Source organism: Anabas testudineus, chromosome 13 (assembly GCF_900324465.2).
Source record: "Anabas testudineus chromosome 13, fAnaTes1.2, whole genome shotgun sequence".
Taxonomy (NCBI): Eukaryota; Metazoa; Chordata; class Actinopteri; order Anabantiformes; family Anabantidae; genus Anabas; species Anabas testudineus.
The window spans coordinates 23,955,517-23,977,599 of NC_046622.1; the positions used below are offsets into that span (position 1 = coordinate 23,955,517).

Here is a 22,083-nt window from a genome sequence, read left to right on the forward strand (position 1 = left end):
TCACACAGCGACAAAAACATTCAGACAATTCAGGTTTTAAGTGGTAGGAAACAAAACACCAAAGCTGGTGCTGCTGCTGTCAGTGTCTGGAGTGTCAGCCTCCCTGTCAGCCTGCATTGCATGTGCAGGAGGAAATGGACGGACTCCTACAGTTCTGGGTCAGTCAATCACTCCGCTCCTGCGGATGCAGAACCAACAGTCCCCTGTGGTGTGATGCCTAAACACCTGATTGTTTGAAGAATCCTCCCAGAAGGTCTGTTCGTCTCAGCAAAGCTTTATTCAAACTACAGGAATGTAACAGTTCTTGAAATATATAATGTTAAATATACTATTGAATATATATTGTATACACAGAACAATGATGCTCAATTAACAAACTCCCCATCCAGATTAGATGGGACTTCACATGAAGAGATGTTTGTCTCTAAAATTCCAATATCCTCCACTGACACGTCTGCCAGTCACCCAACCCCACACCATCCCAGATGTTGGCTTTTGCGTCTTTCCCTGATAACAGTCGGAATGGTCTTTTTTGTCTTAGGCACAGAGAACAAAACAAAATGATTCGTCTTTGCTTACAAAGACTGAGCCCTTTTTATCTTAATTCGATTTTATTGCAATAACAATACAGTGGACTGTATATCAAATTTAGTTGAAAAGGGCTTTGTAATCGATACCTTCACAATGCACCTCTTTTCAAGAGTTCAGTTACGTCTATATCAAACATAGTTTGTAGATTATGGAGATATAAAGTGTACAAGAAGTACATTTTGAGATTTTCTATATTCATTCTAGTGTTAACTGTCTAGTGCTCCTTTGAATTCAGGCTTATAAAATAACTTCTTATCTTTTCTGCATCCCTCTGTCTCATATTTTAAGAGGGTAACCTCATATTTATTTACAAACCTACCAACTTGCTTCCACATAAATATCAATTACTGCATCTAGCCTACAGTGGAGGGATTATAAAGCAACATAATAGAAAGTAACCACTATAGTTTACTTTAGAAAGTAATGGGACTTTACTGCCAGAAACATCACCAGCTTCTCTACAACCTGCAGTTTTCTTCCCGCAGCAGGCAGCAGCACATTTGGTTCCAGAGGGACTCTTCAACCAAAGGAGGCAATTCCCTGACACTGACACTGATCCACACATTCAAACCTAAAGCTGCCCACTAAAACCACACTGATTTGATGCAATGGAGCCACCTCAGGGCCTTACTCATACACTTCAGCGGTGGTGAGGAAGAATACACAAGAACTGCTGGTGCACTTTCTCCATCCAGAGATAGTCTGGCACAAACCAGTGGCACAATCACTGCTCTTTAAATCCACAGATTCTAAAATGGCTTTCAGTTAAATATTTTGTTTCAAACAGTGGGATAGTGCTAATAGATGCTTTACATGGCAGACATTCACCTTAGAAAGAAAAGCACACGTGTAACTAATAGCATTAGGTGTCCCAGTAAGCATGGATAACAGCAGGGCTCCAGACGGCCACACCTGAATAGAATGCAATTGTTTCAGTCGTGCTAATCACATTCACATTTTCTGAAAGAAGGAATAATGTCTCCTGTGAAAAATGTCTTCTGGGAGGTCTGAGTAGGCTTTTTACAATAAAAGATTTTTAAGATACAGGTTTGGTGTATTGCACACTGATTTCAACTGAATTCAGTTTATATACATAGTACCAAACCAAAGGAAACCAAAACAACTAAAGTCATTTTTAAGGCACTTGAAAGTGTAAAGTGTGAGACCCTAAAGAATATGACTGTATATAGTATTAAATAGAAAACCTAACAGTCCTTATCCCAAAACTCCCTTTAATGGAATAAACCTCCAGCAGGACCATGCCCAGGGTGGGCAGCCATCGTATAAGTTAAGGAGTCATTTTATTTTTATTAAGTTCTTATGAATCAATCTTTTTGTGTTAGTTTTTTATATATACAACTTAGTAGTCAGGGAACAGACACTGTCTCAGTGGGGGAAGGTGGTTTTGGGGTTGGTGACGGCTTGTTGGTGACAGAGATAACTCAAAACACGCATTTGAATTCATTGCATGTAGAATAACAGGAGAACAAACACAACAAGGTGGCTAGCAACATGGCTGCTGTGCCTGGCTGCTGAAGCAGAATGAGAGGGGGAGTTATTTCTCAGGTCTTTTTGTAGAAGTCACATGGTGGGTTGGGAGGAGTCAGTCCAAAATACCTGCAAGACTCCATGACAAATCACTCAGGTTACATACAGAACCCCTCCACCCATAGGCGAGTTGATCTAGCTACTAGATCAAATGCACGTTACTAGCACAGAGCAGATACAGTGAATACAAATTTTAACCTTGAGAGGGCATCTGCAAGCACATCTTTCCATAAGTCCTTTCCATAAATATGTCAAATGTCTAGGTTATACCGTTGCAAGGACAGACTCCATAGCATCAGTCGTTGGTTAGAGTTTTTCATATTGCTGATAAAAACAAGAGGGTTGTGATCGGTATAGACCACAAGGGTCTGGCTTGGAAGAAACATAAATATCTAAATGGTCCAATACAAAAATAAGGGCCAAGGCCTCTTTCTCAATAGTTGTATACCTTTCATGATGCAAAGCTTTTACAAAAACTCCTATAATAACCTGCCATGCCAAGAAAACACTTAAGCTCACAAGATGTAGGAACACTAAATGCAACAATAGCCTTTACATTAGCTCCAAGGGGGCAAACGTTTCCGCAACTGCCCTACATGCTGGAAACAAGTAGAGCTGCTGATGACCACATCGTCAAGATAGGCTTCAAAGCCTTCAACTCCTTTCAGTACTTTATTTACGTTGTAGTAAAGCAGGTGCATTCCGCATTCCATATACCACAACTGTAAACGGACAGAAGTCATCATGTGTCACAAAAGCAGAAACTCACTCTGTAGGGATGGTGTTTCACAGGAATAGCACCAACATCTACATCATAGCGAAGGACATTCGTACACACAGCTAAAAAAGATAGCAAGCAATAAACTTGTCTAAAGGTTTAGAATTTTGTAAATTTCTCACAGAGATTTCTGGTCATACCTACTTTTCTTTTTTTCTTGAGATTCACCTAGATGTTTCTTTGCCAATTCACATGCTCTATTAGGTTTATGTTATACATAGATATATAAAATAAGGAAGGTTTGTACAGGATGGCTGCTATGCCAACCATTTCTCTTTGAGTAACTTCAGCGGACTCCGCACAGTATAGCCAAATACAAGTTCAGCTGGGATGAAACCTTTGTAACTTCTCTATCATCCTAACTTTTCTATACTCCAGTATGTCCAGTATGTTCTCAACATGGTTTTGAGTGTCTACTGAAACCTCTCTGAGGCTCCCTGTGACTCTGGAGTACAGTGCTGAATAGACAATACTGAAGCACCTGAGTAAAGACTTACGATGATGTGATCACGAGCACATCATCACTCACAAAAAAGCCAGGAGAAACCTCCCTAATTGCATCTTCTGAAACTGCAGCTTCAAAAACTGGAGACAAGGCGCTATCGGCTTTCTGTTGCTGCCTAAACTCCTAATGAGAAGGAAATGTTGTACCAAATCCAAATGCCAGCGCATCACCTCTGGCTAAAAATGTATCAGAAAGTGCAATTCCTGACTCATTTTTCTTCCTCTAGGCTCTTGTCATGGCACGAGTTTCAAAACATACAGGAAATGTGTCTGGATACTGCTGCTCAAGGTTATCTGGCCTTCGACCACTATGGGTTTAGAAACAACTTCCGGTGTTACAAGTACATTACTACCAGCCAAATTATTTCCAAGAAAGAAAGAAACACCTTAAATAGGAATATGAGAGCCACGGCAACTTCTCTTTGAAGGTTAAGATGATGTAGAGACCAAAACAATTAACCTCCACCAAAACCCTCAATACGGACATAAGAACTCAATGCAGAACCATCAGAAACTGGGAGAAACTCCTGGAGTAATTGAAAGCTCCAGTGTCTCTCCAGATTTTAATAGGTCTTTAATAAGTTTTGAGGGAGAAAAAACCTTCCATAAGAGAAGGTGAAAGGACTTGTGACTCACTTTTAGGAGTTGAATGTTCCATGTTGTGAGTCAAAACGGGACATTTTGCAGTTCTTAATAGAGATACAGGTTTAGAAGGTCTCTGCTTTTTGCTCTTAATACACTTAATAGCTAGGCTTTTTACAATAGAAACAGGATTTGTCTTATGTGTCAGCAAGACTTCATCAGCTAGAACTGCAGCTTTATCGATTGTGACAATTTTAGCTCATTGAGATATGTACAAACTGCACTGTGCAAACTGGAGCACACGGCTGCATTACCAATCACCTTCAACATCCCAGCCGTAATCCTGTGGACCCTAAAGCGGCTCCACAGCCAAGATAAACAGCATGCTATATTTTTTTCAAAAGTGTAAGACTGCTTATAACAGGTTTTGTATTGAGGTTGTTGTTGCTCTACAACAAGTCGTAATGAAGCCAAAGTAATTGATAATAACTGTCTACTACTCAGCCTATATGTTGAGTAGTAGAGCTTATATTGTTTCAGTGAGAGTCACCATTCACAAGCTTTTAAAGTGTGTATTTCTTGATTAAATGACACAAAAACTAATTCCTCATCACCTGTAGCCTGGGGTACATCTTCATTTGCTGAGCAGCTGTCATCAGTTTACTCCAATATCAAAGAAAAGAGCACTCTGCAGCTGACAGCGAGGTGCTGCACACCATATTACCATGACAATACGCTAATGTAAACAGACCTCTAATGACTGTCTCTGCATTATTTCAACAGCACAACTACTATCCTATCCTAGACCTTAGAAAAAAACATTAGAAAAAGTAAAAAAAAAAAAAAAACGAGTGTGAAAGACAAATATTTTGAGGTGGACCTGGGAGTTGAGTGCTTAATAAAATGAATTTAATGAATTCAGAATTGATGTATCGTCCTGTTTTGCTAAAGCCTCAATGCATGCGTTTCATCTTTGTATAATGACTGTGCATGCAGCCACATGTTGTATAAGAGCGTCATTGTCAATAAACTTCCTACTGTTTGCTGTCAACTGGTGTTTGACTTTCCTTCTCATCTCACTGAACTGTTTACTAGACTGGGGCAGACTTCTCATAGCACCACAGTGACAGTTAACCTCGTGTTACCCCCCGTGATAGTTAGATTGTGTATGGAATGTTTGTGCTCTCAGTTGGTTTGGTTTACAATAATTCATCTTCTGGCTTCAGCCAATGTTTCCCCGTTTTCCCTTTCTGTCTTTTTCTTTGGTGGCAGCCTACGTTGGCTATTGTCTTCTTTGTAACTTCACCTTTATTTTTGACATTACAGAGGTAGATTTTTCCAAGGTTTTTTTCATTCACTCTGTCTCACGAGAGTGCAAAGTGTCTGAGCCACTGCCTCCATAGCTGTTCTGAATTCCAAGCAGGTATTTGACGTATAAAGATGGATTCATCTTGATGTCCTCTTGAGTATGCTATGGGTTCACTGTGTGAGACCGCAGAATAGCACGGGTGTGGTGCCACAACCTCAGGACACTACACAGGACATGCCTAACTGCATTTTGCATTCTAGTCTTTGATTAAGGAACATAGAAATTAATGTTGGACACTCAGATGTACATTCATCTCAGCTCAAATTCTGGGATAAGTCAGAGAAAGTGACAAATTGGACAGAAGAAAATAGGGTATATTGACTATTCAGGGAACCAGTTTCTGTGTGTTTTTTGGGTTTAGACACTGGCTAGCAATACTTCCATCCATCAGCTAGGACCAGAAATGACTAAAAGCCACAAGCAAGTCTTCTTAACCAGAAGTTCTAGTGTAAAGGTTCTGGTTCTAGTTCTTACTGAATTAGTTTGTCTGTCAGGGAGGTACTGTGGGGCTGTTCTATTTAGGATTTTATAAACATTCAGTACAATTTTGTAATAAAAACAAACTAACTGGTCATTTTACAGATATGGGAACATGTGTGATGTAATAAAAGTACTTCTTTCTTGATAGGAGGAGGAGGACATTTCAGCCCCAGCTATCAATGAGAACCATGAATGCTAATCATATTATACCATACATACACCTCACCAAAAACACATTAGAGATTAGAGCCACAAGCCTGAGGTCTTCAAAATCTGTGGTGTTGAGAAGGCTTGCTGGTGAATCACCACACATCTGTATGGCTTGTATCATGTATGTATGTCAGTGTGTAGTTGTAGCAGTAGCTTTGATGTAGGCCCAACGTTACATGGTCATACATATGTATGGAAACCATCACAGAGCACAACTGGATGTCTCCCGTGCTTTCTCTTCCCCTTGATTTCTCCATATCCAGTCCCCATGTTGTTTATTATTCCTCCTCATCCTCCTCTCCTTCCTTGTACTTGACTGTCACCATCAATCAACACCAAGCTTTGTCATTCCAGAGTCATCCCTGCCAGCTGAGGTGATGCAGAATTGAAGGAGAGCCCCATCTCTCGAACTACTAGCTTCCATTTCCTGGAACCAGTCCTTCGATGGCTCATCCAAATGGAAGATGGGGCGTGGGAGGAGGTTTAATAAAGAATGTGATAGTGGAGAGAATGAGGGATGAGAAGGGAACAAAGCAATGGGAGGAGAAATCATGGAAAAGGGGGAAGGGAATGTCAGGTAATCAAGGGAAAAGGGAGCGAGAGGTGAGGGGACTTCATAATTGGTTGAAGGGGTGTGAGAGAAGGACATGGTAGGTCAAAGACATGCCCCGGTTGCACACTCTCCTGTGTGTTGGAAAGCTCTGCTGCCTCGGGCCTACCCTACAATGTGCTAATCATGTTTGCTTCCGCTGATGTATGACTCACTTTTAATGACACTGGCACTTGGGCTATCTTTACAGATGAATGGCTTCAATTAAAGCCTCTGGGCTGTGATAGTGCTATGGATGGCTACTGAAGTGGAAAAGGTAAAACAAAGTCAGCAGGCAAGAGCGGACTTCCCAGAAAGCTAACGAAGGGAAGATAATGGTACCTGTGCTGCAATTTTAATGTCAACACAGTCTTTCTAAAAAGATTGCAAAAGACTGTTCTGTTTTGTTTCTAAATACATTATTTAAGTATTGTTGTCCTTGATTTCAATCCAGTTTGCTTAAATTAATGCCTGCGTCTAACGCGGTAACTCTGATACAACAGTCAGATACAGCAGAAGCAGCCAGGTGTTGTCCCAGTTGTAAATAAGCTGATAGTTAATGTAGATCTAACCATCTTTCCTGTCAGACCTGCTGTAAACTTGATTATAGTAGAAGTTACAAGATACTGAGATCAAGCTGGTTAAACTTGTGTGATGTTGAATAAAGCTAAAGCCCTGCATACTACACCCAAGTTGACTCTTGGCACCAAAATGTTATTTTACAGCTACTAGCAGTCTCAAACAAAAGAGTTGACATTCAACACATTCAAATACTATTAGCTTTGCCTCGGACTCACTGGGATGTGCTTTGCAGTTGGGGGAGGTAAGTTGTTAGTGTTGGAGCAGGACTAGGGTCAGGTTAAACACCATATCACACAACTGGTTAGCACCACCAAAAAGCAGCAGTGGACTGCTTTCATCCACTTTGCATGTTAGTGGCCAGTGTACATCTCACATGAAGACCTTGACTGCAAGAATCTGAATGTGACCATAATCATTAACATGTTTTACATAATGCACAGCCACTTCAAATCATGCAGGCTATTTCTCCTCCAACATGCTTCTATGAAAAACAACCCTGATGGCTGGTCTCACAAATAAAATGGGTGGTTTTACTACCTATGGTCCTGGTAAAAAGAAGGGTCAACAATATCCACCTTGTTGGGTTTGTACCTTTTAACAGAACAGCATATTGGCCACAATATGTTACACAATAACCAAGTCTTAAGTCTGCAGTTTAAAATGGGCTTCTAATATGTTCAGTTGCCTTCCTATAAAGGTCTGAAAGCCCTATGATGTCTAGCAATTAATACAGTCATGCCCATTTCCAGTCACAGTAAATGACAAACCACAAACCTTGGTGGTGGAGTTTTTCATCCCTGGAAGTGGAAGCCCCACAGTACCCTGAGCACACTTCCTGTAATTCAGTCTATTTCTTTAGCGAAAGATTAGAAGAAGTAAGCCTTTAATCGTCATATGTCACAATGAAATTTGTCCTCTGCATTTAACCCATCCCCTGGGGGAGCAGCGGGCAGCTACATACAGCGCCCAGGGAGCTAGCGTGGAGTGTCACCACCAGATCACATCATCTTTAATGTAACATCTGGATTATTCAGAATAATCGTGGGAAGTGGTTGGATAAAGGTGGGAATTTAGTATGGAATTTATATTGTGATCTACTCACGGAAAGTGTTTCTTTTTTTTTTATAGCACAAACTGTTTATGCTCATGTGTACTGTACTGTGCAGTGAGAGGGATGGAGCTGGCCAGTACAGAACAGTTTCTCTCTGAAGTGTGCCTTCTATCTGCTGCTGTGTCTTCATCTCTTCTCAGCAGATGTCATCAGGTTTACATGACACTCAACCAAATTGCTGTTTTTACACTCTACTGCTTCCTCTTCCACTCGAATGCAGGTCTTTGTGACTCTTGCTGCTGTGCTCGGGTCTACACACTGCTAGCATTTTAGACAATGGCCCTTGAGGGGATGACACACAGTGGAGGACCACCTTCTGCTGTGGAGAGCACTAGTCATCCAGGCTTTTTGTGAATGCTTTTACAAAGATCAGCCCATTCAACTCTGCAACCCCATTAAATGAACACCTATGATGTTACTGCTGACGTCAGGTGCATGTTTATATAAATTGTTACACAATGTAACATAAAAACCTAATAATACATTTGTCTGTGTGTTCTCAGATCATCACAGATCATCCCATATGATGCAGCAACATTTATTTTAGAATGACTCTTAACTGTTTTTGTTTTTTTAATGGCACTCTTCTGCTGTCCACACACCATTTCTATTCCAGGAACTTATCCCAGGGATAGGGAACTTTATGTATTTCCACTGAGGTTGTTTAAGTTAAAGTTAATGTTAATGTGTGACCGTTGCTGTATAAATACAAATCATAGTTCCCTATAAGGAAGCTACCTTATGTAAAATACCTGAATTTTAGTTCCTGTCAAAGAAAAGTAGTAGAAAGTTATGTTGGTATTTAATCCACCGTAAAGACCTAACTGAACAAGACATGACAAAGACAGATGGAGATAATTTGATAGTTACTGTGAAGAATCATCACTGTTGTATAATTAATACATGCCCTGTGGGTAGTGTTTGATTGCACTCCTCCATTTGATCACAAATGATTGGCTTCTGTGAGATAAAAACTTACCACAAGCTGTGCTCCAATGTCTTCAACATGTTACTGGTTACAGTGTTTAACTAACCTGACCTCTGGTTGAAAGCGTGTCTTGGTGGCTGAACAGCACATTTCAACAGATGCGATGTGTGTGAGATCAAAAATGATTGGTTGCTCTGAGCAGAGTGGAAAACCTATGATTTGCTGCACCCTTTTGTGTGTGTGTAAAGGTATAAGTGAAGAATCATCGCTGTTGTATAATTAATACATGCCCTGTGGTGTGGAGGATAAGGTAAACTGTCATTCTACAGCTTCTCTAATTCGAGGTGTCTGCACATTTAAATTCACAGGTGAGCCTCAAAAAAGTGAACTTTGTGGATATTAGTGGAGAGTTGAAGCAAGCTGCTCTGAATTCATCTGTGGCAATGATACTAATTGCTGGATAATGCTAGAAAGTAGAACTGGCGGGCTGTCACAGAATGGGAAGGAGACAAGCGAACACACACACTTATACAGTCTCACTTTAACAATCATAGTGTGATACATGTTTGCCCATATGTATGAACGAGAGGTTCAAATCCTTTCTCACTTCTTCACACCTATACAGTATCTGTGTGAGGGTGGTATTAACCATGTACAGTGGCTTGTAAAAGTATTCATACCCCTTGAACTTTTCCACATTTTCTCACATTATGACCACAAACATATATATATTTTATTGGAATGTTATGTGAAAGACCAACACAAAGTGGCATATAATTGTGAAGTAGAAAGAAAATTATACATGAGTTTATTTATTTTTTACAAATAAAAAACTGAAAAGTGCAGTGTGCAAAAGTATTCAGCCCCCCTGAGTCAATACTTTGTGGAACCCCCTTTTGCTGCAATTACAGCTGCAAGTCTTTTGAGGTATGTCTCCACCAGCTTTGCACATCTAGAGACTGAAATCTTTGCCCATTTTTCTTTGCAAAACAATTCAAGATGAGTCAGATTAGAAGTGTTTTGCAGACTCCAACAGGTTTTCCTCCAAGATTGCCCTGTATTTGGCTCCGTCCATCTTCCCATCTACCCTGACTAGCTTCCCTGTCCCTGCTGAAGAGAAGCAGCCCCAGGGCATGATGCTGCCACCACCATGTTTGACAATGGGTATGGTGTGTTCAGAATGATGTGCAGTGTTACATTTCTGCTATACATAGCGTTTTGCATTTAGGCCAAAAAGTTCAATTTTGGTCTCATCTGACCAGAGCACCTACTTCCACACATTTGCTGGGTCACTCACATGGCTTCTGGCAAACTGCAAACGCGACTTCTTTCGGTTTTCTTTTAACATTGGCTTTCTTCTTGCCACCCCTTTCTGAGCTGTAGATCTCTGCAGTTCATCCAGAGTCATCATGGGCCTCTTGGCTGCATCTCTGATCAGTGGTCTCCTTGTTTGGCCTGTTAGTTTAGGTGGACGACCATGTCTCGGTAGGTTTGCAGTTGTGCCATACTCTTTCCATTTGCGGATGATGGACTGAACAGTGGTCTGTCAGATGTTCAAAGCTTGGGAAATCTTTTTATAGCCTAACCCTGCTTTAAATCTCTCCACAACTTTACCCGAACTTTACCCTTTACTTGACTTGTTTTGCAAAGAAAAATGGGCAAAGATTTCTGTCTCTAGATGTGCAAAGCTGGTGGAGACATACCTCAAAAGACTTGCAGCTGTAATTGCAGCAAAAGGGGGGTCCACAAAATATTGACTCAGGGGGGCTGAATACTTTTGCACACTGCACTTTTCAGTTTTTTATTTGTAAAAAATAAATAAACTCATGTATAATTTTCTTTCTACTTCACAATTATATGCTACTTTGTGTTGGTCTTTCACATAATATTCCAATAAAATATATTTATGTTTGTGGTCATAATGTGAGAAAATGTGGAAAAGTTCAAGGGGTATGAATACTTTTACAAGCCACTGTAAGTGGTAATATTATAACCTTACCCTAACTCAAATACTATTATAAACTCCAACATACTGTGTGACAAAGACTAGCTTTAAGCATTAGAGGTGGTGATTAACTGAGCTCTCTGGGCTCGCTGTAGCTGTGTTACTGAAGTTCATTTCATGCATTTTATCAGATTCTTTACAAACGGTTAAATAACCAACATCATGAGAGCATAAGGATTTGTGAGTAAGGTGAAGTACCATACTTCACAGACCTCGATGTTCTGTTTTCTCGGATGAAATCAGGAAATTACCTGTCCTTTGTGTGAGGTGGCAGCAGAGGATGGCCTCTACATGAGCCTGACTCTTACCAGCCCCGTCTGGAAATAGTGCCTTGTAGTAAGACTTTCTCTGTCATAGCCTGTCAGTCGACAGCCTTTTTTATCCATGCCTTGTTGCATGTGGTTGCATCCAGTCAAATCATGTGGACTGCTACTCCACATATCAGACATGTCTACTTGCAGTCATTGGGTTGGTGCTCCATTGCAGTGTGATAACGTGCCTAATACTTAATTGTCAATACTCACAGCAGCTTGTAATCATATAATGAAGCTTATATTGCTTGACATTACACTTTTGCCATACTCAACTCAACATATTGTAGTTCTTACTCTGATGTCCAGTGATAAGTATGCACCCAGGTCTCAGCTCTGTCTTCATACAGAAACAGTGACTCATCCTAGCTGTGTCACACTGATGTCATTGAATGTGTTGTGGTAGAGCTGCACTTCCTGTGCTGATTCCACAGGGTTACCCCAGTGGCTTTGTCAGCGAGGTCTGGCAGGTTCATCTGCCATGTTGCGTTTCAGGGGGCATCTGAAGGGTGAGGAAATGTCACCAACGAGAGCACTGCTGCAGCACAGGACACCTCAACACTGACACAGCTTTTCAGGTGTCCGGTGGGTTTCTGAGCATTTCAACAACAGTCAATCAGAAGAAAGTCTTTGAGCAGAGCAGAGCAGAGCTCCTCTGCAGCCTCTCATGGATTAGCTGTGACATGGCAAGGTGTGCCTGAGGTAGCTGAACGGTACTGATACGTGTTTGAAATTCATACCACTGAAAAATTGCCTTTCTCTGGCCAACTGTAGTGACCTGTAGACCCGTCTAAGATTATTCGATTCAGCCTGGCTTTATTATATAAGCTTAATTTCTCATGTTTTAAGCTTTAATTCCTGCCAATATTTTTGCTGCATTAATCCCCCCATCTCCATCTTTGTTGTGAAAGAAAAATCTTGGCTCAGACTACTGAGCCCATAACTTCTCTGACACATGAAAACAGATTAGAGATGAGAGATTAGTCCCTGCCCCTGACCGACACGTGGCTATATTTAGTTGCACTACATGTTTGGGGAGAACATGTAATTTTTCATGGCTGTTGAAAGATGAACAAAGGTCATTTCTAGGAAAACCGTGGCAGGCTGAAAAGGTCAAAAGTTTTTCGCATTGTAGTAGTGGTGCCAGGAAATATAAAAGGGCAGGGACCGGTCTGTCCAGCTGGACAGTGTGTGTTGTATGTCACTGTGTGTGTTGTTTCTGTCGAAGAGCTCTCCTTTTAAAGAATAACAATCTGGTTAATGTCCACTTCACAAATCACTACATGTAATTGATTTCACACATTTCACATAACATATAAATTAAATACAAAATTATAGATCTACCTTTTTTGCTTTATTTGCTTTCTAAACACATCTGACCAATCACATCTCAGAAATCAGTCAGCATTGGACATTACCTAAAGGACTACTTAACAGGGATTGCTCTTTGATTCTTGGCTAAAAGCAATTTCATCATGCCAAAAAGTAAAAGAATGAGTCTGCAACTCAGAAAGCAGATAGTGGATGGTTGTCCTAATGGGTACAGCTATACCACCATTTTCAAGTGGTACAGTATCTAGAATACTGGTTACTCTGGCACTCGCACTTGAATTAAAGACCCTGTGTGGTTTGTCATGTACTGTGAGCACCATTGACGTGACTAAATTGATTGCCATGAAGACAATCTTAGGCTTTTAGGCTTTTATAGCACATAAATATACGAAAGCACTTTCAGAATTACTTTTACTCAGTTGTAAATGATGAATTGTTTTAACAAACCTATGAAAAATAAACTTTTTACACATTTCAAAGATCTTTTGAAATAATACACTTTTTTTAAATTGGGGTTTAGATTACCTGCATGCATATTTCCTATAAATATATTTTCACAGAAAAATCAATTATATGTTTAATTAAGAATGAATAAATGAGAATATGTAATGATTATAATACATATTTAATATGTAGATCACTTTGCAGAAAACAACTAAATTACTACTTACAAACATACACTCTTAATATTTTACTCTTTTACTAATTATATGCTTCTGATAAGTTTACTTAATATGCTATATACTTGTTCTAACTTTAACATCCTTTATATGCAGTCTGAATCAGAATCAGAATCAGATTCTGATTCTGATTCTGATTCTGATTCTGAAAAGCAAAAGTTAAATTACAGAAAAATAAAAAAGAAATGTATTTTATCAGTGTAGATGATGGTCCTGCCTGGGCAGATGTACTGTGTTGTGAACAGCAAACGGTAAGAGTGTGTTTGACTTACTAATCAATATTTAGATTATATTTGCATCTTTAGTTAGTTAAGGCAGTAAGTCTGGTAGCAAAGCTGTTGGAGTAAAGTTCATCCCTACCAACAGCCTGAAGAAGCTGCAAAGTTATCATCTGTAATCTGCAAATATCTTATTATACAGATTACAGAGGTTCATGCAGGTTAAAAATGACTCAGATGACCTCTTGAGCCTGTGACTCTATCACAGGTATATACATAGTGGTAGTTCTTAAACACAGGCGGGCCAAGAATGGCGGCCAGTAATTGCCTGAAGAGACACAACAAGAAAGATCATTGACCAAACACGATGACATTGGGATTGATAATGGAAGGATCAGACAGTGTGGGAGAGAGAGAGAATTAGATCAGGCTAATACACTGTAGAGGAACAAGGCAGTGTGTTAGGAAAGAGATCTTCCTTAGTCAACTCTCGTCTAAGCTTCTTTTACAGTGTTCCATAAACATAGTTTGTGAACAACAGGGAATCCGACCACTCAAATAATCAAATATGCATGAGTGTGCACAGCAACTTATACCAACATAACAACGTGCATGTGGAATACACAAGAGAAATGTGGTTGCTCTTAGTGTGTTGTTCTCAGAGGCGCCGTGTTGTCTTTTCTTTTCTTCTTTTGACATGACCACAATTAAACCAGCCAACGCTGGTTATGTAAGGTTAACAATGTAAGTACTGTATATGTCGACACATCTTATGATAATTCAGAGCTTTAAAAAGAAAACATGGAGGAAAATAAGGTATATTTTCTTTGCATGCCATTTACCATTTACCACCAGTGTTAAATTCAAACATGCACCTGACTCCAATTTAAATAATATCTGCTCTTGCATTGATTCTCATTCAATGCCCTTCTAAATGACATTTGTACAATTCACAATCATGAGGAAAAACAAAAGCTTTTTGCTCTTCTGCTCTGATCTCGAGCTCTCACAGGAAGTCACAGTGAAAGCTTTGTCTGTCTGCAAACAGCTTCCATCTAATATGCCGATTGAAATCTGAATGCAGCGAGATCCCAATCAAGACAATGCAAGTGCTTATCATCACCAAGTGTAAATGTAAAGGCCTGTTAGCGGTTGTCATTACCCATTTAAACAGATCAAAAACAGGATAAACATTTTTTACATAAGTCAATTACAACCACAGCACAGTATAAATGGTCACATTATGAGCGTTGTATTGTTTGATTCATGCATGCTAAAGGGTTTCAGTTTAACAAATGATGAGCCAAAGGCACTGTGAGCAGCAGGAAGTGAGTGGCAGACGCTCACATAGTGAACATGTTACCTTGGACATATACTTTAAAAATATAGTGAGAATATACTGAAACTTTTTGTCATATTTGTAGCTAATGCCAGTCAGCAACAACAAAGAACATTAGATCAGATGATAGCATGTGATAAAACTGAAAGTTGCAATGCTATCCATGTAATAAAAATACAGAAGAGAACCAGTATTTGTCCATCTACACCAAAGCAGGAAAGCTTGAGCCTGACCCTGTAAATGGCCCATGACTGTTTACCATCACTGACCACCCTCACTTAAATTCTGTGGTTTGTCTATTCACTTGACAACTACAACCACATTTAAGCTCTATTAGAGCTCTGAGGTCCTCAGAAAATTGATTTCTTGTGATCCCAGAATAAAAAAGTAAGCATAGTGCATTTAGTTGGAACCTCCCTCTGGTATGCTTTGCCATTTGAACTGAGATCTATAAAAGCTGCACTTATGTTTAAAGCTAAACTGAAAATCTTCCTGTTTCTCTGACATGTAAATAGTGGGAGTATGTGTGTTGCCACTGTGCAAGGATTACTGGTTTGATGTGGAGCTTTCTTATTGAAGTACACGGTGTATCTGTGTCTGTACTTGCTCATACATAGGTGTGTTTTAGTCGTATAAACACAGATAACGCATAACATCATAACTACCTGACAACAACACTTAGGACGGTACACTGGTACGTGTCAGAGTAACATCTACATGGATGGCTGGACCCAAGGTTTCCCAGCAACATCCCACAAGAACTGCAGTTTTAGAGATGCACTGACCCAGTCATCTAGCCATCATAGTTTGGCCAAATCCTTGCCCTCCTCCTGCTTCTAACACATCAACAACATGTTCATTTGCTGTCTAATACTGTATACCTCACCCACTAACAAGCTCCATCCTGAAGAAATACTCATCTGTCCGTGGTCATACCGTAAAGCCTGATTAGTGTACATTTTATTGTGAGTTGTCTGGGCTGAACTCTTGTCAGACAGGCTGAAAGGGTGCATCAGTACCCACAGAATGGGTTACTTGCACAGCAAAAGCGACAAATAACGATACCATCGAGACAGAGGTGTTCACTGGGATTTTAGAGAGGCATATGCTGCCATGAACATCTTTTTCCAGGAAATGAGGCAATGGCAACCACTGCTTAAATCTTGTATATACTGGTAAACATGTCTTAACTTTTATTGAATATGTTGCAGGTTGCAGAGTGTAGAATGGGTATTTGGGTATTTTCTGTTCTAGACATTTAAATTATGGAACACTACGGATCCTCCACTTTCCTTTCACACTAAGTGAAATAAATTAAGAAATATTCTTTAAGCCTCTATTAGTCTGTCTTGAATGAAATATAGCGTGTTTTAGATCAAAGCATGTCCTGTTTTTTGTTTTGTTTTTTCCGGTCAGCTGGAGAACACAAGCAGGAAGCTGGAATGAAGTGTGATGCTATGAAAGGGAATGAATGTTTGTATCTGTTCCACAGTTAGGAGTTCAGTGTTTTGTTTTGTTTTGTTTCTTTTCTCAGTGAAGCTGTCTGTGTTAGTGTGACTGCTCGACAGTGTGAGGAATCCTGCTGTGGCTGAGTAATGTGATCATGCGAAAACATTGACCTGCTGCCGCTTCACTCAAGGTTGTTACAATTTCAGCTGCAGCCTCACATGAATCTGGTTCCTCTCTTTGTCTCTTCGCAGGAAATGTCTTTGTTGTGAGCCTGGCCTTTGCTGACTTGGTGGTAGCGTTCTACCCGTACCCTCTAGTGTTGTACGCCATCTTCCATGACGGTTGGTCACTGGGTGAGACCCAGTGCAAGGTGAGCCATGAATGTATACCTGGATTTTCAGAAACCTTGATGATATCCTTTAAAATCTGTACAGACAACCCTGTTCCGATGTAACATACTTAGCATAACTGGTAATGGAAACACTCTCAGGAGTGGGTATACAAAGCACAGGACTGTCACACCACACCCCAGCTGTACGGAAACTAAATTTATAGGAGAAAACAAAACCTTAAGAACCTAAGAGAGGTCAAGCAATTTCCATGGACAACCAAAACAGGCAGAATGTGAGTCACACATCCTACTGGATGCCAATCATCCAGAGAGAGAGGAGATAAGACACAAGGCTGAGCTACACAACATCCTTCCTCACCTCACGTCACATTGATTCCACTTGTTCAAATACAAGCCCCAATTCCAATAAAGGTATGGTCATTTTGAAATTGACTGCAGCAACATGCCTGAAAAAAGTTGGGACAAGACCATGTACACCAGGGGTGGGCAATTAATTTTTATCAGGGGCCGCATGAGAAGCCTGAATTGTGTCAGAGGGCCACCAACTTTCTTTCATTGTAAAATACTTAAATTAAATATTTTGAATACCTGGTACTGATAATCAGAAGAATAAAGTACTCTGTAAATATGTATATTAGGTTATGTGAAACTGTGGTCTATTGGTTAAATAAGAAAAACAATTATTGAACCAGTGCAATTTATTTTTTAACTTGTTAATCTCCACAAACAATAACTTGTAATGCTTTCCACCTCATGTTACCTCTTCAGTGAGAATAATCCAGTCTGTTCTGGGCTTGAACAAGGGCATTGAAATCTGGCGGAATGTCTGAAGTGGCTATGCGAAGGACAGCTGAGAGGTGGTCATCAGTCATAGAGGATCTGTGTTTGGATTTGTTGAACTTCATAACTGAGAATGTCTGTTCACATTGATAGGTAGATCCAAAGAGGACTAGGATCCTCTGAGCATGCCTCCTCAGGTGTGCTCTTCACCAGACAGATTTCTGTATTTATCTTCATGCTTGGTGGTGTAGAGTTTTCAAAATAAAAGTTAAAAAAAAAGTTTAATTTATGGTGTTTATGATTGGCCTCACGCGGGCCGGACAGGGACGTACAAAGGGCCGGATGTGGCCCGCGGGCCTTAATTTGCCCAGGTCTGATGTACACCATAGTGTAGCATCCCTTCTTCTTTAGGGTGGAGGAGGAGGAGATTTGGGAGAGGACTGTGTCCCCTTCTTGCCTAATAGAAGATTCTAACTACTCAACAGTCCTGGCTCTCCTTTATTATATTTATCGGTTCAAGATGCACCAGATACAGTGGCAAGAAAAAGTATGTGAACCTTTGATTTTTTTATTTGATGATTTTCTGCATTAATTTGTCATAAAATGTGATTGGAAACCTAAAGTCTGATCTTAATCTGAGTCAAAAGTATTAACAAAAAACCTAAACACCTAGTGTAGTGCTAGCACAGATGTTAGCCAGCTCCAATGATGCCTTCAAATGTTTGGCTGTCACATGGGGTTGCCACTGTATTTTCGGTTGCTGAAAGCTCTGGACTGCAGACAGACCACTTCAGCACCTGGACTCTTCTACTACAAAGCCATGTCAGGAGGACAATCCTATACCACATACTGCATCTATAACAACTATAGATGCAGTATGTGGTATAGGATTGTCCTCCTGAAATACACATGCCCCTTATTGAAAAAGACCAGATCATCTGGATGGGAGCATATGCTGCTCTACAACCTGGATTTATCTTATCTGGATTTTCTTATTTATGTTGTCTTCCCAGATGTGTAAGCTACCCATTCCACAAGCACTAATGGCACCTCCAAAACCAGGTGCGGTAACAAACCAGAAGGTCCCTCTACTCTTTAGTCAGAGCCCAAAGATCAGTGGCATCCGGTATTGCATGTCGGCCTTGTTGCTTGTGCACAGAGGTTTCTCCAAATTCTCAGAATCTTTTGATGGTATTATGTTCTACAGATGATGATATATTTATAGTCCACAATTGAATGTTGAGAAACATTATTCTGAAATTGGTGGCTGGGTAGTGTAGTGGTAAGGTCATGGCCCTCGAGGGGTTTGAATCCTGGCTGTGGCCTACCTCCAGTAGGGGTCCTTGTGGCCTACCTCCAGTAGGGGTCCTTAGGCAAGACCTCCTTACACTTACCCTGCCTTTACCTTGTATCTCGTACTGTAAGTTGCTTTGGATAAAAGTGTCTGCTAAATAACTAACTGGTAACTATTATACAGTTTTTAGAAGCTGCTTTTCACAGATTGGTAAACCTCTGCTCATCTTTACTTCTGAGAGACTCTGACTTGCTCAGTTGCTCTTTTTATATCCAGTCATGTTACTGACCTGTTGCCAGTTAACTTAATCAGTTGCAAAATGTTCTTCAAGATTTTCTTTGTTAGTACCACTTATTCTTCCAGTCTTCTGTTTCCACAGTCCCAACTTTTGTGATCTGTGTTGCTGCATCAATTTCAAAATTACCTATTTCTTATTAAAAATGTTTATTTTCAGTGTCCAAACCTTTAATCCTAATTAGGTTACAGTTTCCCCCCTAAAGTCTCACATGCTGCCTTTTACACAGAATACCAATTTGGAAGCAAATTCAGCAGGGGTGTAAAAGTTGTAAAGTGAGACTGAAATGGTGACACACACATTTACTCTTAATTAGCACAAACAACATGCTGTCATTTACTTATTATTAGTATTAATTGCAACACTAAGTTGTCAACTCTATGTCCTTCTCAGGTGAGTGGCTTCCTGATGGGCTTGAGCGTCATTGGCTCCATCTTCAATATAACAGGCATCGCCATCAACCGCTATTGTTACATCTGCCACAGCTTCAGCTATGACAAGCTGTATAGCTATCGCAACACGCTGCTGCTCGTGGCACTCATCTGGCTGCTCACAGTCGTAGCTATTGTGCCCAACTTCTTTGTTGGATCACTGCAGTATGACCCACGCATCTACTCATGCACATTTGCACAAACAGTCAGCACGTCCTACACCATCACAGTGGTGGTCATCCATTTCTTTGTGCCCATTGCTGTGGTCACCTTCTGCTACCTGCGTATCTGGATCTTGGTCATCCAGGTAAGGAGGAAGGTAAAGTCAGAGGTCCGCCCTCGCATCAAGCCCAGTGACCTGAGGAACTTCATCACCATGTTTGTGGTTTTCGTGCTGTTTGCAATTTGTTGGGCGCCACTCAACTTCATTGGGCTTGCCGTTTCTATCAACCCTGAAGAAGTGGTGCCTCGCATTCCTGAGTGGCTGTTTGTGGTCAGCTACTTCATGGCTTACTTCAACAGCTGCCTTAATGCCATCATCTATGGCCTGCTGAACCAGAACTTCCGCAGGGAGTACAAGCGGATCATCATGTCTGTGTGGATGCCACATCTTTTCTTCCAGGAGACGTCACGGGGGGGTACTGAGGCCATGAAGAGCAAACCCTCACCTGGGCTAAATAACAATGAGCAAGTGAAAGGAGAAAGTCTGTGACACTGTTTTCCAAGTTTTCATTTCCTCTTCTGTGTTCACTTGTGCAGTGCCATTGAGCAGATTATTCTGTACTGTGCCAAAGCAAAGAACCAGGGTGATCAACAGTGAGGGCGATGAAAATGGAAAAATAGAGAGAAGGAGGGTTGCTGACTACAATAGCTGTGACATACATTCTTTTAAGAGTGCCAATTATCAAATCTAAGGCTCATCAGTTTTGGTTTGTACTAGTTTTATCTGAATCAAGATTATTTTTATATTAGCACCAGCTTTTTTTGGGTCCTTTACTATTTGGTATCTGTCAATGCTAAGTTTGATCCAATGCTTATATACCTAAAGTAACGTTTCATTAAGTATGTATTTGACACATTGTGTCCTGACAGACCTTGGTTTTCAAGAGATACATAATCCAAACAGTGAAGATCTTAGTTTAAAGAAGTTATGTTTAGAAGCTTGAACAATCATAATACGAAAAATAGAAAAACTGTGAGAATGAGACTTCTGAAACTGACACAATGCGAATTGTATGGAGTGAAGAGGTCTCACTCTGATTTTCCATTATTTTATTTTCCATTATTCTATAGTTATTATTAATAGTATTATTGTTATTATTACCATTATTGCTGTGCAGTTCACATACGGTTCACCAGCAGGTTGGGACAAAATACATTAGAATTCAGTGAAGCAATAATTGGCTTTTTAGCAGTTAGCTGATAAAGATTCAGTAGAATAAGGTCAGATTGGTGCCAGTATGAATCCCCTGAGTCAGCTTGGGGAAAAATGTAATTTACAGTAAATCACCACAGAGTAAGTTTTGACTGACAAAGTGAAGGAAAAAACAAACCATGTGAAGGCCTGTTCCAAATTCTACTCTTACACAACAACTATCAAAATAAGGAGACGGTTGTGACACAGAGCACACTGACAGAGGAGACTCTCTCACTATGTATTCAGCTCATATTCAGCTGTTTATGTATACTTACATTTCATAATTCATAACTCCATAAGGAGTTAAAGTTGAGGCATGTAAAATGTCTGACTGCAAGAAAAGATTAGGCAAATTAGTCTGAAGTGACTGACATAAAGACCACAGGTGACTTTTTTTAACACAAGGCAAAAACCAACACAGTTGTGATGTTTGTGCACAGATCAAAAGAGACTACTTACACAAAAAAGTGTTTTTGGCGGTTATTTACTTTACTTTTTTTTTTAGAATATACTGCAGGTGCATTAAATTAAACTGTAAATTACATATATTTTGGTCTTGTTGAAGAACATATACTGTAATTTTTAAGAAACCTTTAAACTTCTGCCTAGCATTAATTTTTAGTGGAACCACCTTATTTACAGGTTGTCATTTAGTCAAACACAGGCCCAGGACTGAGTAAGTCAGTATGTGTAGGGCCTTTATTGTGGCTAGGGACTAGACATAGACCTTCGCAGCACTTGGCTAAGGTTTGGGAAAGATGTGGTCTTGTATAACTAGTAACTCTAGTAATTTGTGTCACAGTGTTTTATTAACATTTAAACAAAACCACAATGTTTCTCTAACCTTAACCAGAAGGCTTTACTGCTTAAACTATACCAACCATGACGTAAAAATAATGTAAAAAATC

At 40.1% G+C, this 22,083-nt stretch overlaps 1 protein-coding gene across 2 annotated transcripts in view; it reads left to right on the plus strand.

Moving 5' to 3' along the window:
- The window catches only part of mtnr1ba (melatonin receptor type 1Ba), a 57,506-nt gene extending 37,036 nt beyond the window's left edge, over positions 1–20,470 (plus strand). For both annotated transcript variants that reach the window (XM_026375352.1, XM_026375344.1), the window contains 2 exons: positions 16,858–16,976; positions 19,721–20,470. In XM_026375352.1, coding sequence (XP_026231137.1) covers positions 16,858–16,976; positions 19,721–20,470 — 869 coding nt within the window. The remainder of the gene's footprint in view (positions 1–16,857; positions 16,977–19,720) is intronic.
- Positions 20,471–22,083: the final 1,613 nt, after the last annotated feature.